This window comes from Bubalus kerabau, chromosome 15 (assembly GCF_029407905.1).
Source record: "Bubalus kerabau isolate K-KA32 ecotype Philippines breed swamp buffalo chromosome 15, PCC_UOA_SB_1v2, whole genome shotgun sequence".
In the NCBI taxonomy this organism is placed as follows: domain Eukaryota; kingdom Metazoa; phylum Chordata; class Mammalia; order Artiodactyla; family Bovidae; genus Bubalus; species Bubalus kerabau.
In genome coordinates this window covers 15,624,211-15,637,477 of record NC_073638.1, presented here as the reverse complement: position 1 = coordinate 15,637,477, position 13,267 = coordinate 15,624,211, and the positions used below count along the sequence as shown (strand labels likewise).

The following is a 13,267-nucleotide window of genomic DNA, read 5'->3' as shown; positions in this document are numbered from 1 at the left end:
GTTTCAGGTATACAGCAAAATGATTCAGTTATACATATATATATTCTTTTTTCTATTTTTTCCATTATAGTTTATTACAGGATAATGAATATAGTTCCTTGCACTATACAGTAAATCTTTGCTTTTCTATTTTACATACGGTAGTGTGCATTTCGGAGAAGGCAATGGCACCCCACTCCAGTGCTCTTGCCTGGAAAATCCCATGGATGGAGGAGCCTGGTAGGCTGCAGTCTATGAGGTCGCTAAGAGTCGGACACGACTGAGCGAATTCACTTTGACTTTTCACTTTCATGCATTGGAGAAGGAAATGGCAACCCACTCCAGTGTTCTTGCCTGGAGAATCCCAGGGACAGGGGAGCCTGGTGGGCTTCCATCTATGGGGTCGCACAGAGTCAGACACAACTGAAGCAACTTAGCAGCAGCAGCAACAGCAGTGTGCATTTGTTAATCCCATACTCCCAATTTATGGTTCCCTCCTTCCCCTTTGCTTACCATGTGTTTTTTCTGTTTGTGAGTCTTTTTCTGTTTTGTATATAGATTCATATGTATTATTTTGTAGATTCCACATTTAAGTGACATCATATAATATTTGTCTTTCTCTGTCTGACTTCACTTAGTATATCATCTCTAGGTCTACCCGTGATGCTGTGAAATGCCATTATTTCACTCTTTTTGTGGCTGAGTAATATTCCATCATATATATGTACCACATCTTGTTTATCCATTCATCTGTTGATGGATACCTAGGTTGCTTCCATTTCTTGGCTATTGTAAACAGTGCTGCTATGAACATTGGGGTGTCTATATCTTTTTGAATTATGGTTTTCTCTGGATATATGCCCAGGAGTGCGATTGCTGGATTATATGGTAACTTTATTTTTGTTTTTAAAAGAACCTGCATATGGTTTTCCACAGTGGCTGTGGGTCTCTTTTTTAACATGCTCTGGTTTTCCATCCCTTCCCATCCTGCTCAACCTCTGCCAGGTGCTTTCTAAGTGAAGATTTTGGTTTTAACTTGTCATTAAGAACTGAACCTGACCTCACATATAACTTGACCAATACTTGTCATAGTGGGACCATCAGAACCCTTGGCCTCAAACCCCCACCCAGATTAATTTGTTGCTGTTGTTTAGTCGCTCCATTGTGTCTGACTCTTTTTCAAGCCCATGGACTGTAGCCCACCAGGCTTCTCTGTCCATGGGATTTTCCAGGCAAGAATAGTGGACTGGGTTACCATTTCCTCCTCCAGGGGATCTTCTTGACCCAGGGTAGAACCCGAGTCTCTTATGTCTTCTGCATTGGCAGGCAGATTCTTTACCACAGAGCCCCCAGAGAAGGCCACTCAAGTTAATATCACTCCATTAATCAGTACCCATTGGGTGTGCTTATTTAATTTTTTATGTACCCAAAATGCCTAATCAAAAAATCATTCATATTTTTCCTGTTTTGTCTGTAAGAGTCTCTGGAGATGTGTTTCTTAGTTGGGATGTGGGAGAGGCTCAAATCAAGATGCCATCATTCACATTTCCTGGATCCACCAATCAAATGTTCTTAAACTCAAGACATCAAAAGGGACTTTCCAGGAGGTCCAGTGGTTAAGACACTGTGCTTCTGTTGCAGGAGGCACAGGTTTGACCCCCTGATCAGGGAACTAAGATCCTGCATGCCACACAGCATGGCCAAAAGAAAAAAAAGTGTTAAGAAGAAGCTGTGTGCCTGGCACTATCTGGCACATCAATAATTAAAACTCCTCTAAAATGGCTATATTTTGAAAAAAATGGGTAACAGGTTAGCAATCATTGCTAATAATTATGGAGTTTTTGCTGCATGCTAAGAGCTGACAGCTTTTCACGCAAGTGACTGATGAATTTCTCACAACCCTTTGAGGCAAATACTGTTGTAATTATTACTTTATCAAAAGAAGAAAACCTGATCTTTAGTCAGTTAATTTGGCCAGTCATATAACTAATAAGTGACAGAAGGGAAGTTAAGCCCAGAACCATCTCAGTCCTCAGCCTGTGTTTTAAAATACTTAACTGCACCCCACAGACTGAAAACCACTTCTGCTGGTTTAGAAAGAGATAATGTATGTAACATGCTTCCCTCTACGGGGTCAGTCGTGTGCAACTCTTTGCAACCCCTCAGACAGTAGCCCACCAGGCTCCTCTGTCCATGGGATTCTCCAGGCAAAAATACTGGGGTGGGTTACCATTTCCTACTCCAGGGGATCTTTCCAACCCAGGGATCAAACCCATGTCTCTGACATCTCCTGCATTGTCAGGCAGATTCTTTACCATTAGCGCTACCTGGGAAGCCGTGTAACATATTCTGGGCAGTGCATTTGTGGGGGCTTAATAGAGCTTATTCCTTCTCCTAAGGAAAGAGAAGAACTTAATAACAAGTTCAGGTCCTTAGCAGCCCTCAAGAGACGAGAGAAAGAAAGTGTTAGCCTCTTGCTGCTACTGCTAAGTCACTTCAGTCGTGTCCGACTCTGTGCGACCCCAGAGACGGCAGCCCACCAGGCTCCCCCATCCCTGGGATTCTCCAGGCAAGAGCACTGGAGTGGGTTGCCATTTCCTTCTCCAATGCATGAAAGTGAAAAGTGAAAGAGAAGTCGCTCAGTCGTGTCCGACTCTTAGTGACCCCATGGACAGCAGCCCACCAGGCTCCTCCGTCCATGGGATTTTCCAGGCAAGAGTACTGGAGGGGGTTGCCAGTCCCTTCTCCGGGGGATCTTCTCAATGCAGAGATCAAACCCGGGTGTCCCACACTGCGTGCAGATTCTTTACCATCTGAGCCACTGGGGAAGCCCAGGAGACAACTGTCTGTATCCATCACTGCTCGGAGTGGGCCCCAGAGTGCTTTGCAGTGGCATGGTGGGTCTGGCGCCAGGGAGGCATCTCTCCTCTCCAGGGGAGCCTCCAGGAAGAGACATGTGCTTGGGAGGCTACAAAGTGTAGCGGCAAGATCAAGAGCTCTGCTCTGAAGAACAGGTTTGAAACCTGGCCCTGTACTTTAGAGCCGTATAATCTTGGAAGATTCCCATAACCTGGCCCAGCCTCTTTCCCTCAGGTGTAAAGCACGATAATGATGCCTCCCATGCAGTGTGTCATGTACCGATGAAACAAGGTAACACACGACATCACCTGGGACACGGGAGATGCTCTTCCGTACTTGCTTGCTCCAGACAGAAATCTGAGTTTTGATCAGTCTCCGCCTACAGTATCACTTACCTGTTCCCTCATTTAGGTTGGGATTCTGAGTGCATTGAAATGTAGGTCCTCAAATATTGTAAACCTGGGGTTCTCAAAGTGTGGTCCAGACCAGCAACATCAGCATCATCTGGGAGCTTATTAGAAGTGCAATTCTTGGACCCCACTCTGACCGACAGAATCAGAAACTCCACAGTGCGGCACAGCAGTCTGTTTTAGCAAGCTCTTCTGGTGACTTTGATGCAGCTAAAGTTTAAGAACCACTGCCTTGTAGACACTGAGCATCCTGAGTCTTCCTCTGTTTTCAGCAGGACTTTGTTGAAGGCTCTAGAGAGCCTGCACCTTTCATGTGGTTATGTGACCAACATAGAGTTCATGTTCAGGTTGTTCCCATCTTAAACTTTTTATGATTCAGTTCAGTTCAGCTCAGTCGCTCAGTCATGTCTTTGCAACCCCATGGACTGCAGCACACCAGGCTTCCCTGTCCATCACCAACTCCCAGAGCTTACTCAAACCTTATGTAACATTGAGTTGGTGATGCCATCCAACCATCTCATCTTCTGTCATCCCCTTCTTCTCCCACCTTCAATCTTTCCCAGGATCAGGGTCTTTTAAACTGAGTCAGTTCTTCTCATCAGGTGGCCAAAGTATTGGAATTTCAGCTTCAGCATCAGTCCTTCCAATGAATATTCAGGACTGATTTCCTTTAGGATGGACTGGTTTGATCTTGCAGTCCAAGGGACTCTTGAGAGTCTTTTCCAACACCACAGTTCAAAAGCATCAGTTCTTCAGTGCTCAGCTTTCTTTATAGTCCAACTCTCACATCCATACATGACTACTGGAAAAACCATAGCTTTGACTAGATGGACCTTTGTTGGCAAAGTAATGTCTCTGCTTTTTAATATGCTGTCTAGGTTACTTATAACTTTTCTTCCAAGGAGCAAGCATCTCTTAATTTCATGCCTGCAGTCACCATTTGCAGTGATTTTGGAGCCCCCCAAAATAAAGTCTGTCACTGTTTCCACTGTTTCCCCATCTATTTCCCATGAAGTGATGGGACCAGATGCCATGATCTTAGTTTTCTGAATGTTGAGCTTTAAGCCAACTTTTTCACTCTCCTCTTTCACTTTCATCAAGAGGCTCTTTAGTTCTTCTTTGCTTTCTGCCATAAGGGTGGTTTCATCTGCATATGGTTATTGATATTTCTCCTGGCAATCTTGATTCTAGCTTGTGCTTCATCCAGTCCAGCATTTCTCATGATGTACTCTGCATATAAGTTAAATAAGCAGGGTGACAACAGTCTTGACAACAATCCTTTCCTGATTTGGGACCAGTCCATTGTTCCATGTCCAGTTCTAACTGTTGCTTCTTGACCTGCATACAGATTTCTTAAGAGGTAGATCAGGTGGCCTGGTATTCCCATCTCTTGAAGAATTCTCCACAGTTTATTGTGATCTACACAGTCAAAGGCTTTGGCATAGTCAATAAAGCAGAAGTTGATGTTTTTCTGAAATTCTCTTGCTTTTGCAATGATCCAATGGATGTTGTCAATTTGATCTCTGGTTCCTCTGCCTTTTCGAAATCCAGCTTGAACATCTGGAAGTTCATGGTTCACGTACTGTTGAAACCTGGCTTGAGGGATTTTGAGCATTACTTTACTAGCATGTGAGATGAGCCAAATTGGTCATTTTCTGGTATTCCTTTTCTCTCTTCCACTTAATTTGAAACTCATGTTGCTGGAGACTCATAAAGTATCACATCCTAAAGTGAAAGTGAGAGTGTTCATCTCTCAGTCATGTCCAACTCTTTACAACCCTATGGATTGTAGTCTGCCAGACTCCTCTGTCCATGAAATTCTCCAGGCAAGAATACTGGAGTGGGTTGCCATTTCCATCTCCAGGGGGATGTTCCCAACCCAGAGACTGAACCAGGGTCTCCTGCGTTGCAGGCAGATTCTCCACCATCTGAGCCACCAGGAAAGGATAATTGGAAAGGGACCATTCCCAGAGGCTGGTAGCTCAGTTGGTAAAGAATCCACCTGCAGTGCAGGAGACCCCAGTTTGACTCCTGGGTTTGGAAGATTCCCTGGAGAAGGGATAGGCTACCACTCCAGTATTCTTGAGCTTCTCTCATGGCTCAGCTGGTTAGGAATCTGCCTGTAATGCGGGAGACCTGAGATTGACCCCCTGGGTTAGGAAGATCCCCTGGAGAAGGGAATGGCTACCTACTCCAGTATTCTGGCCTGGAGAATTCCATGGACTGTATAGTCCATGGGATTGCAAAGAGTCAGACATGACTGAGTGGCTTTCACTTTTGGCCTTCCTAATGGAGAAGGAAATGGCAACCAATTCCAGTATTCTTGCCTGGGAAATCCCATGGACAGAGCCACCTGGCAGATTACAGTCCATGGGTTCGCAAAGATCAGACATGACTGAGCAACTAACACACATGTAACCTTCCTAAGGAACTCATCCTGGGGTGCTCTGGCCTGGGTCCCTACAGGCACCCCTTGCTTTGCCTCCTTTAAGCTCCTTCCTGCTTTAACATCCCCGTTCAGGCTATTTGCTCAACTCAACTGTTCTTCATCCTCTTCTTTGTCAGCTTGGAGAAGCCTTCCTTTCCACTCCCTCTCAGTAGCTACCCTGTCCATCATTAATCTTAGTTATTGAACCCTGTTTCTTTTCTTCATCACAGGTAGACTAGTTTGTAGTTATAGATTTATATACATTCTAATGAGCAGGGCCTGTGGTAGGGTATTTGTACACCGAGTGGAGGGTGTGGTTTGTTCAATGTAATTGATAATATTTTTTGAGTAAATGAATGAATAAATGAACCACTGCAGCTCTCACATGGTTCTGCCTCCTTTCAAACTTTGTTGTACTTTCTGTTAATTCTTTCACGTAGTCCTTTTGTTTAGGACTTAATTTTTTTTATAGTTATTTCTAATTTTTCCCCTCCTGACCTTGGACTTTCCTAAAGATTATGTTCTGCTTAGCATAATACTGGCTCTGTCACTGACACACAATAAGTAATTTTTGATTTCTGGATGGGTCACGTATAAGATGTGAATTTTAACTCCTCACCCCCACTGCTGGGAAAGATTGAGGGCAGGAGGAGAAGGGGGCAAGAGAGAATGAGATGGTCCGATGGCATCAATGACTCAATGGGCATGAATCTGAGCAAACTCCAGGAGATAGTGGAGGATAGGGAAGCCTGGTGTGCTGCAGTTCATGGGGTCGCAAAGGGTCAGACATGACTGAGCAAACTGAACAACCACAAAAACCCCCACGCTGATATTATGCTGTAAAAATTTTTTTTCTCTTGAATTGAACCATCCAGAATGGCTGGAGTCCTTGGGGATAGTGAGAGCTTCCCCATTTCTTTGTCTTTGGCATTTAAGGTACAAGATGTACTGGAAGATGTTCTTGTCTTTACTACATAGTCTAGAAAGAGAAGAACTAGAACTGCTGGATAGGTTGTGGAGGGGCCATTCTTCTCGCTGTTCTTTCTAGCTATGAACAGAGAGGACATGTTTTTGGAATAAAACACACCAGCATACTTTCAGAATGGTAACTGTAAGCAATCTTAAGTGTGAACATTCTGATCAAAATTATCTCCAGTTACAACAGTCCTTGTTTTTAATAGTGATTGTCTGTTGCTGTTGTTTTATAAACTCAGTATGATTCCAGTTTTTATGAAAAAAAGACACTCTCTATACCATCATTGGAAACAGAATAAAACCTACTGTAGAATGAACAAAACCAAGGCTGGCTTGTATTAGTAATGCAATTGGATTCACCCAACAACTCAATGGAATGATCAATATAGTTAGAAGCTTGGGAGCTTGTAAGCTGGGCAACATTAACTACTCAGCTAATTCAGACGTTCTCAACCAGGGGCAGTTTTGCCCATAGGAGACATTTGGCAATGACTGGAGCCAGTATTCCCTGGAGAAGGAAATGGCAACCCATTCCATTATTCTTGCCTGGAAATTGCAGGGACAGAGGAGCCTGGTGGTCCACTGGATCATAGAAAAAGCTAGAGAGTTCCAGAAAAACATCTATTTCTGCTTTATTGACTATGCCAAAGCCTTTGACTGTGTGGATCACAATAAACTGTGGAAAATTCTGAAAGAGATGGGAATACCAGACCACCTGACCTGCCTCTTGAGAATCTGCATGCAGGTCAAGAAGCAACAGTTAGAACTAGACATGAAACAATGGACTGATTCCAAATTGGGAAAGGACTACCTCAAGGCTGTCACCATGGTTATTTAACTTATATGCAGAGTACATCATGTGAAAAGCAGGGCTGGATGAAGCACAAGCTGGAATCAGGGTTTCTGGGAGAAATATCAATAACCAGATGACATTACCAGATACACAGATGACATTATCCTTATGGCAAAAAGTGAAGAGGAATTAAACAGTCTCCTAATGAAGGTGAAAGAGGAGAGTTAAAAATCTGGCTTAAAGCTCAACATTCAAAAAATGCCAAAGATCATGGCATCACAGTCCCATCACCTTAAAGCAAATTGATGGGGACACAATGGAAACAGTGACAGACTTTATTTTCTTGGGCTCCAAAATCACTGCAGATGGTGACTGCAGCCATGAAATTAAAAGATGCTTGCTCCTTGGAAGAAAAGCTATGACAAGCCTTGACAGCATATTACAAAGCAGACATATTACTTTGCCAACAAAGGTCCATCTGGTTAAAGCAATAGTTTGGATGGATGTGAGGGTTGGACCATAAAGAAAGCTGAGCACCAAAAAAGTAATGCTTTTGAACTGTGATGCTGAAGAAGACTTCTGAGAGTTACCTGGACCACAAGGAGATCAAACCAGTCCATCCTAAAGGAAATCAACCCTAAATAGTCATTGGAAGGACTGATGTCGAAACTGAAGCTCCAATACTTTGGCCACCTGATGTGAAGAGCGGACTCATTGCAAGATACCCTGGTGCTGGAAAGATTGAGGGCAGGAGGAGAAGGGGACGACAGAGGATGAGATGGTTGGATGGCATCACTGATTCAAAGGAGATGAGTTTGAGCAAACTCCAGGAGATAGTGAAGGACAGGGAAGCCTGGCGTGCCGCAGTCCCTGGGGTTGCAAAGAGTTGGACACGACTGAGCGACTGAACAATGACAACGAGACGTTATTAGTTGCCACAACGTGGAATGGGAAGGTTGCTACTGGCATCACATGGGTAGAGGCAGTAATGCTGCCAAGCATCTAACAATGCAGAAGGCAGTCCTCACCACAAAAAAATCTCAACCCCAAATGTCAAATGTGCCAAGGGTGAGAAACCTTGAAACAACCATTCAGCCAAAAAAGGATGAGCTTTCAATATTCTGAAGGTTTCTGTAGTAAGAATAGCAAATAACAATGATTATCATTTAATAAATACCTGTGACATGCCAGGTGCTTTATATTCTGAGCTGCTGAGTGTCTCAATTAGGGTCTGACCCTGGGTTTGTTTGCGGCCAATGTGTCTCCTCTTCCTTATGAGCTTTCTGATGTAGGTGCATTTTCCCTGTACATGATGGTATCCACCCTCTGCTTCTTGTGTTTTATATAGACCAGATTATGTGTTTAACGGGCTTCCCAGGTGGTGCTGCTGGTAAAGAACCCTCCTGCCAATGCAGGAGACATAAGAGACTCAGGTTCAATCCCTGGGTAGGGAAGATCCCCTGGAGTAGGGCCCGGCAACCCACTCCAGTATTCTCGCCTGGAGATTCCCCTGGACAGAGGAGCCTGGTGGGTCCATGGGGTCACAAAGAGTCAGACATGACTGAAGAGACTTAGCACACACGCACATGTGTTTAATGAATATTAGGCAGTGTGCTTAGAGGAGAAAGCCATGAGCAAGAAGAGACCAGTGTGTCACCATGGGTGTGAAGCTGAAACATCCAGACAAACCAGCCTCAGATCCATCATTCACTCAGTGAGCCAAATGCCTGCGTAGGATGACAGCACAGAGCCTGGCCCTGCTTGTTTCATTGTTCAGTTGCTCAGTTGTGTCAGACTCTTTGCAACCCCAGGGACTGCGGCACGCCAGGCTTCCCTGTCCTTCACTATCGCCTGGAGTTTGCTCAGACTCATGTCCATTGAGTCAGTGATGCCATCCAGCCCTCTCATCCTCTGTCGTCCCCTTCTTCTTCTGCCCTCAATCTTTCCAGCATCAGGGTCTTTTCCAATGAGTCCACTCTTCGCATCAGGTGGCCAAAGTATTGGAACTTCAACTTCAGCATCAGTCCTTCCGATGAATGTTCAGGGCTGATTTCCTTTAGGATGGACTGGTTTGATCTCCTTGCGGTCCAAGAGACTCTCAAGAGTCTTCTCCAGCACCACAGTTTGAAAGCAATGTAGAGTATGTAGATCCAAAACCACAGATGCTGACTGGTTAACTACCTTTCTGCTTGTAGAGCTGCATTCAGTTTTTAGTGTAAACATACCTTGTTTCTATTTGGTCCCAATCATAGTTGGAATCTGAAACCAAATATATGTAAAATGTTACTGATGACCTCTTACTGGTCAAATACAAAGTGTTTTTCTCAGGTCTTAGCTCCTGAAAAATAGTCATATATATTTGATGTAGAAGACTATTCATTTTCTGTATTTGATATAGTGATTATTAATGGTTGAGAAAATTAAAATGTGTGGAGGGGAAAAATTTGCCTGCCAAATTAATCATCACTCTGGATCAATTTGAAAATTCTAGGTGTGGTCTGCTTGATTGGTCAGCAGATTCTTGAGCCCACATTCTGTGCCTGTCACTTCTTCAGAAGCCTAAGAGTTTGTAGCATTTGATAGCATCTTCTTAAAACCCCCTCTGTCTTACATGCCTTTAAACTTTCCTAGCTCTTCTATTGGACTTCCCTGGTGGCTCAGATGGTAAAGTGTCTGCCTGCAATGCGGGAGACCCGTGTTCTTCCCCAGCTCCTGCCTCTTCTGACTCCTTCTTCCCTGAATTTTCTGTTATGGGCATTCTCCAAGTAAACTTATCTTCACAGCTTCATCTCTTTTTCTCTATAATTCTGTTCTTGACCTCTCAGCTAAGGCCCTTGTGCTTTATTTCCTCTACAGAAAGCCCTTCAACATCTCTCTCAAACCAGTTTTCCCTCTCAGTTCTTCTTCTTCTTCCATCCTTGGCCCATCCATTGGATTAATTGGTTTATAAGTCTTCCAAGAATGATCCATTCTTTCTATGATCCAGCCACAAAATCTGAGTTAACTTGATTACTTTGTTCTTTCTCCCAGGAAAGCTGTCCAGTCAATGAAAAGAATAAAATGTTGCTTCAAAGATTTGGTTATCTTCCCTGTATTTGGTATCTTCAAAGATTTGGTATCTCTCTTCCTTTCTATCTCCTTTGCCCAACCTCATGTGTCATTGTTTTCTGCAGCTATTTCCCCGATGGGCTTCCTATCATCAGAGCTATTGGAGTATTGCTTGAAATAATAGCAAATGTGTGTTGAGCACTTACGTGCATTGTGCTATTTTATATTTACTACTTTATTCAGTCCCTACAACCACCTCGTGAGGTTTGATGCTATTTCCCTCATCTTGCAAAAGAAGAAACTGAGGTTTTAGCAAAGTTAGGTGACTTGCCCAAGTGTCCGCAGATAGAGTGGTGGAACTGTGACTCACATATCCATCTAGGTTTCATTCCAGTGGATACTTTTAAACTATTGAATTCTGCTATCTCTCAGGATATAGTGATATTGAATCATGGGCAATTAATACATTTTAGTTTCCTTCCTACTTACCCTCCTCTTTCTATACATCATTCTCCCTCAGCCTATGGTAGTCATTCAGTCATGACTGACTCTTTGTGACCCCATGGACTGTAGCCCACCAGGCTCCTCTGTCCATGAGATTCTCCAGGCAAGGATACTGGAGTGGGTTGCCAGTCCTTTCTCCAGAGGATCTTCTTGACCCAGGGATCGAACCCAGTCTCTTGCATTGCAGGCAGATTCTTTATCATCTGAACCACCAAGGAAGCTTGATTTGAAGAAGCCCCAGGCAAAGCTAAATCCCTACAACGCAAGTGGCTCTGAGCTCCAGAACCCTTCAAGGCTCTCCTTTCTCCTGCATGTACTCGGTCCTCTCAGTTTTTCCAAATATCTTCAGTGCTTTCCTGCTCTGTGGTGGCATATTTTGTTATTTTAAATAAATAAATCCTTGAAGGGCTGGTTAGCTGCTGCTGCTTTTGTTTCTTTTGTGTGTTATCAAGTACTAGGGTATCAAGCTCTAAATGTGATAGGTATTTGGTAAATAATTGTTATATATTATTGCACCTTGATGTTTTTGAACTGTGGTGTTGGAAAAGACTCTTGAGAGTCCCATGGACTGCAAGGAGATCAAGCTAGTCAATCCTAAAGGAAATCAGTCTTGAATATTCATTGGAAGGACTGATGCTGAAGCTGAATCTCCAATACTTTGGCTACCTGATGCGAAGAACTGACTCACTGGAAAAGACCCTGATGCTGGGAAAGATGGAAGGCGGGAGAAGGGGACAACAGAGGATGAGATGATTGGATGGCATCACTGACTCGATGGACATGAGTTTGAGCAAGCTCCAGGAGTTGGTGAAGGACAGGGAAGCCTGGCATGCTGCAATCCATGGGGGTCACAAAGTGTCAGACAGGATTTTGTGACTGAACAACAACAAATCTTGAGAGCAGAGGTTCCTGAACCATTAGGGATGTATGAGGAGAATAGACTGGAATCAGAAGGGCACACCACCCACTAGGATTGAGTGGAGGGGTAAAACTGCTGGTAGACTGGTTAGCTCATTGCCTCAGTCCAGGCAGGAATCCCTGAAAGAACCCTCGTCTAGAGAGGAGCACAAGGTGAGAGGTTTGGAATGCCCTGACTCTCCTCTGCTGAGCAGCAGAGCCAGCTCCTGGAAACTAGGGAGAAATGTTACAAGATGTGGGTGAGTTTCAGGCCCCCAGATCAAGGCTTCAGAGATGCATTAATTGGATATTCAGGAGCGATTGAGGATGTTATATTCAATATAGCCTGATTTAAGACGTGAGGCAGAATCAGCAGCCTTTTCCCAGAGTTCCTTTCTTTGCCTCCACTCCTAGAGGGGTTATGACCACCAGTTGTAGGCTCTCGGGTTGTAGAATCTGTTTTGGCCCTTCTGCTTGTCAACGGAGCCCATCGCAGCGGCTGGTCGCCCAATCCCAGTGCGTGATAGAAGCCCTGGAGACCAGGGCAATGCAGAGAGAAAACTCTGGCCACTTTTCATCTGAAAATGCTTCTTAAGAAGAAAAAAAAGACTCCTACAGAGACCTCATCTGGACTTTGAGGGCAGATCGGGAAAACGATTTCGGCCGGAGTTGGCCTGGTGGGGAGGAAGAGAAAGTCGCAGGAAGGAGACCGAATCGAAAGAGGCCGTTGCCCTCCTCACTCCGGGGCGGACACTCGAGCTGGAGCCCGGGGAGGTGGCAGCAGGCGGTCTCCGGGGCCTGGGGAGGGGCGGCGAGCGGGTGAAGGCGGGCTCTAGGGCCCAGCGGCCGGGCGCCCGGCGGGGGTGGAGTGTAGGGTTACGCGGACCAGCCCGGACCACCCTCCCCGGGCGGCGGCGCGGGCGCCAGGGCGCTCTAGGACCCAGAGGCGGCGCTGGGGTTTGGGGCTGGAGGGGAAGCCCCGGGCTGGTCTCCGCTTCCCGTGTGAATGGGGGCGATCGCCGGGCGCCGCTTCCGCAGGCTGCCCCCACGCCGTGCCCAGCGCGCTGCCCGGCGGCGGCCGTCCCCAGCCGCGGAGCTGAGCTGGCCATGATCGCCTCATGTGGAGGGCAAAGTTGCGCCGGGGAACTTGTGAGTCTGCGGTGAGAGGTAACCAGTCCCCGCTCGGGGTGCAGGGAGGGGCGCCCCCGAGTCTCCAGCGCCGAGGACCCAGCCGATCGATGCTCTCCGCCCCCAACCACTCCGGGCCGGGGGAGCGGTGGGGAGAGCTCCTTTCCCGGGGGGCTCCGGGCTGAGGTCGGCCCGGCTCCGGAGCGACTTGGGCAGCCTTTTTTTCGGCCCCTGGGACCGAGAGTG

At 45.7% G+C, this 13,267-nt stretch overlaps 1 protein-coding gene across 5 annotated transcripts in view; it reads left to right on the top strand.

Annotated features, from left to right (window-relative positions):
• AMOTL1 (angiomotin like 1) overlaps positions 1-13,267 on the top strand; it is a 199,882-nt gene that overhangs the window by 63,464 nt on the left and 123,151 nt on the right. Inside the window, exon 1 of one of the 5 annotated variants that reach the window (XM_055547760.1) lies at positions 12,771-13,042. The exons of 3 other annotated variants lie outside the window; for them this stretch is intronic. In XM_055547760.1, coding sequence (XP_055403735.1) covers positions 13,012-13,042 — 31 coding nt within the window. In that variant the 5' untranslated portion in view covers positions 12,771-13,011. Of the gene's footprint in view, positions 1-12,770; positions 13,061-13,267 lie in introns of those variants that run through there. One more of the 5 variants, XM_055547758.1, reaches the window with a different exon arrangement.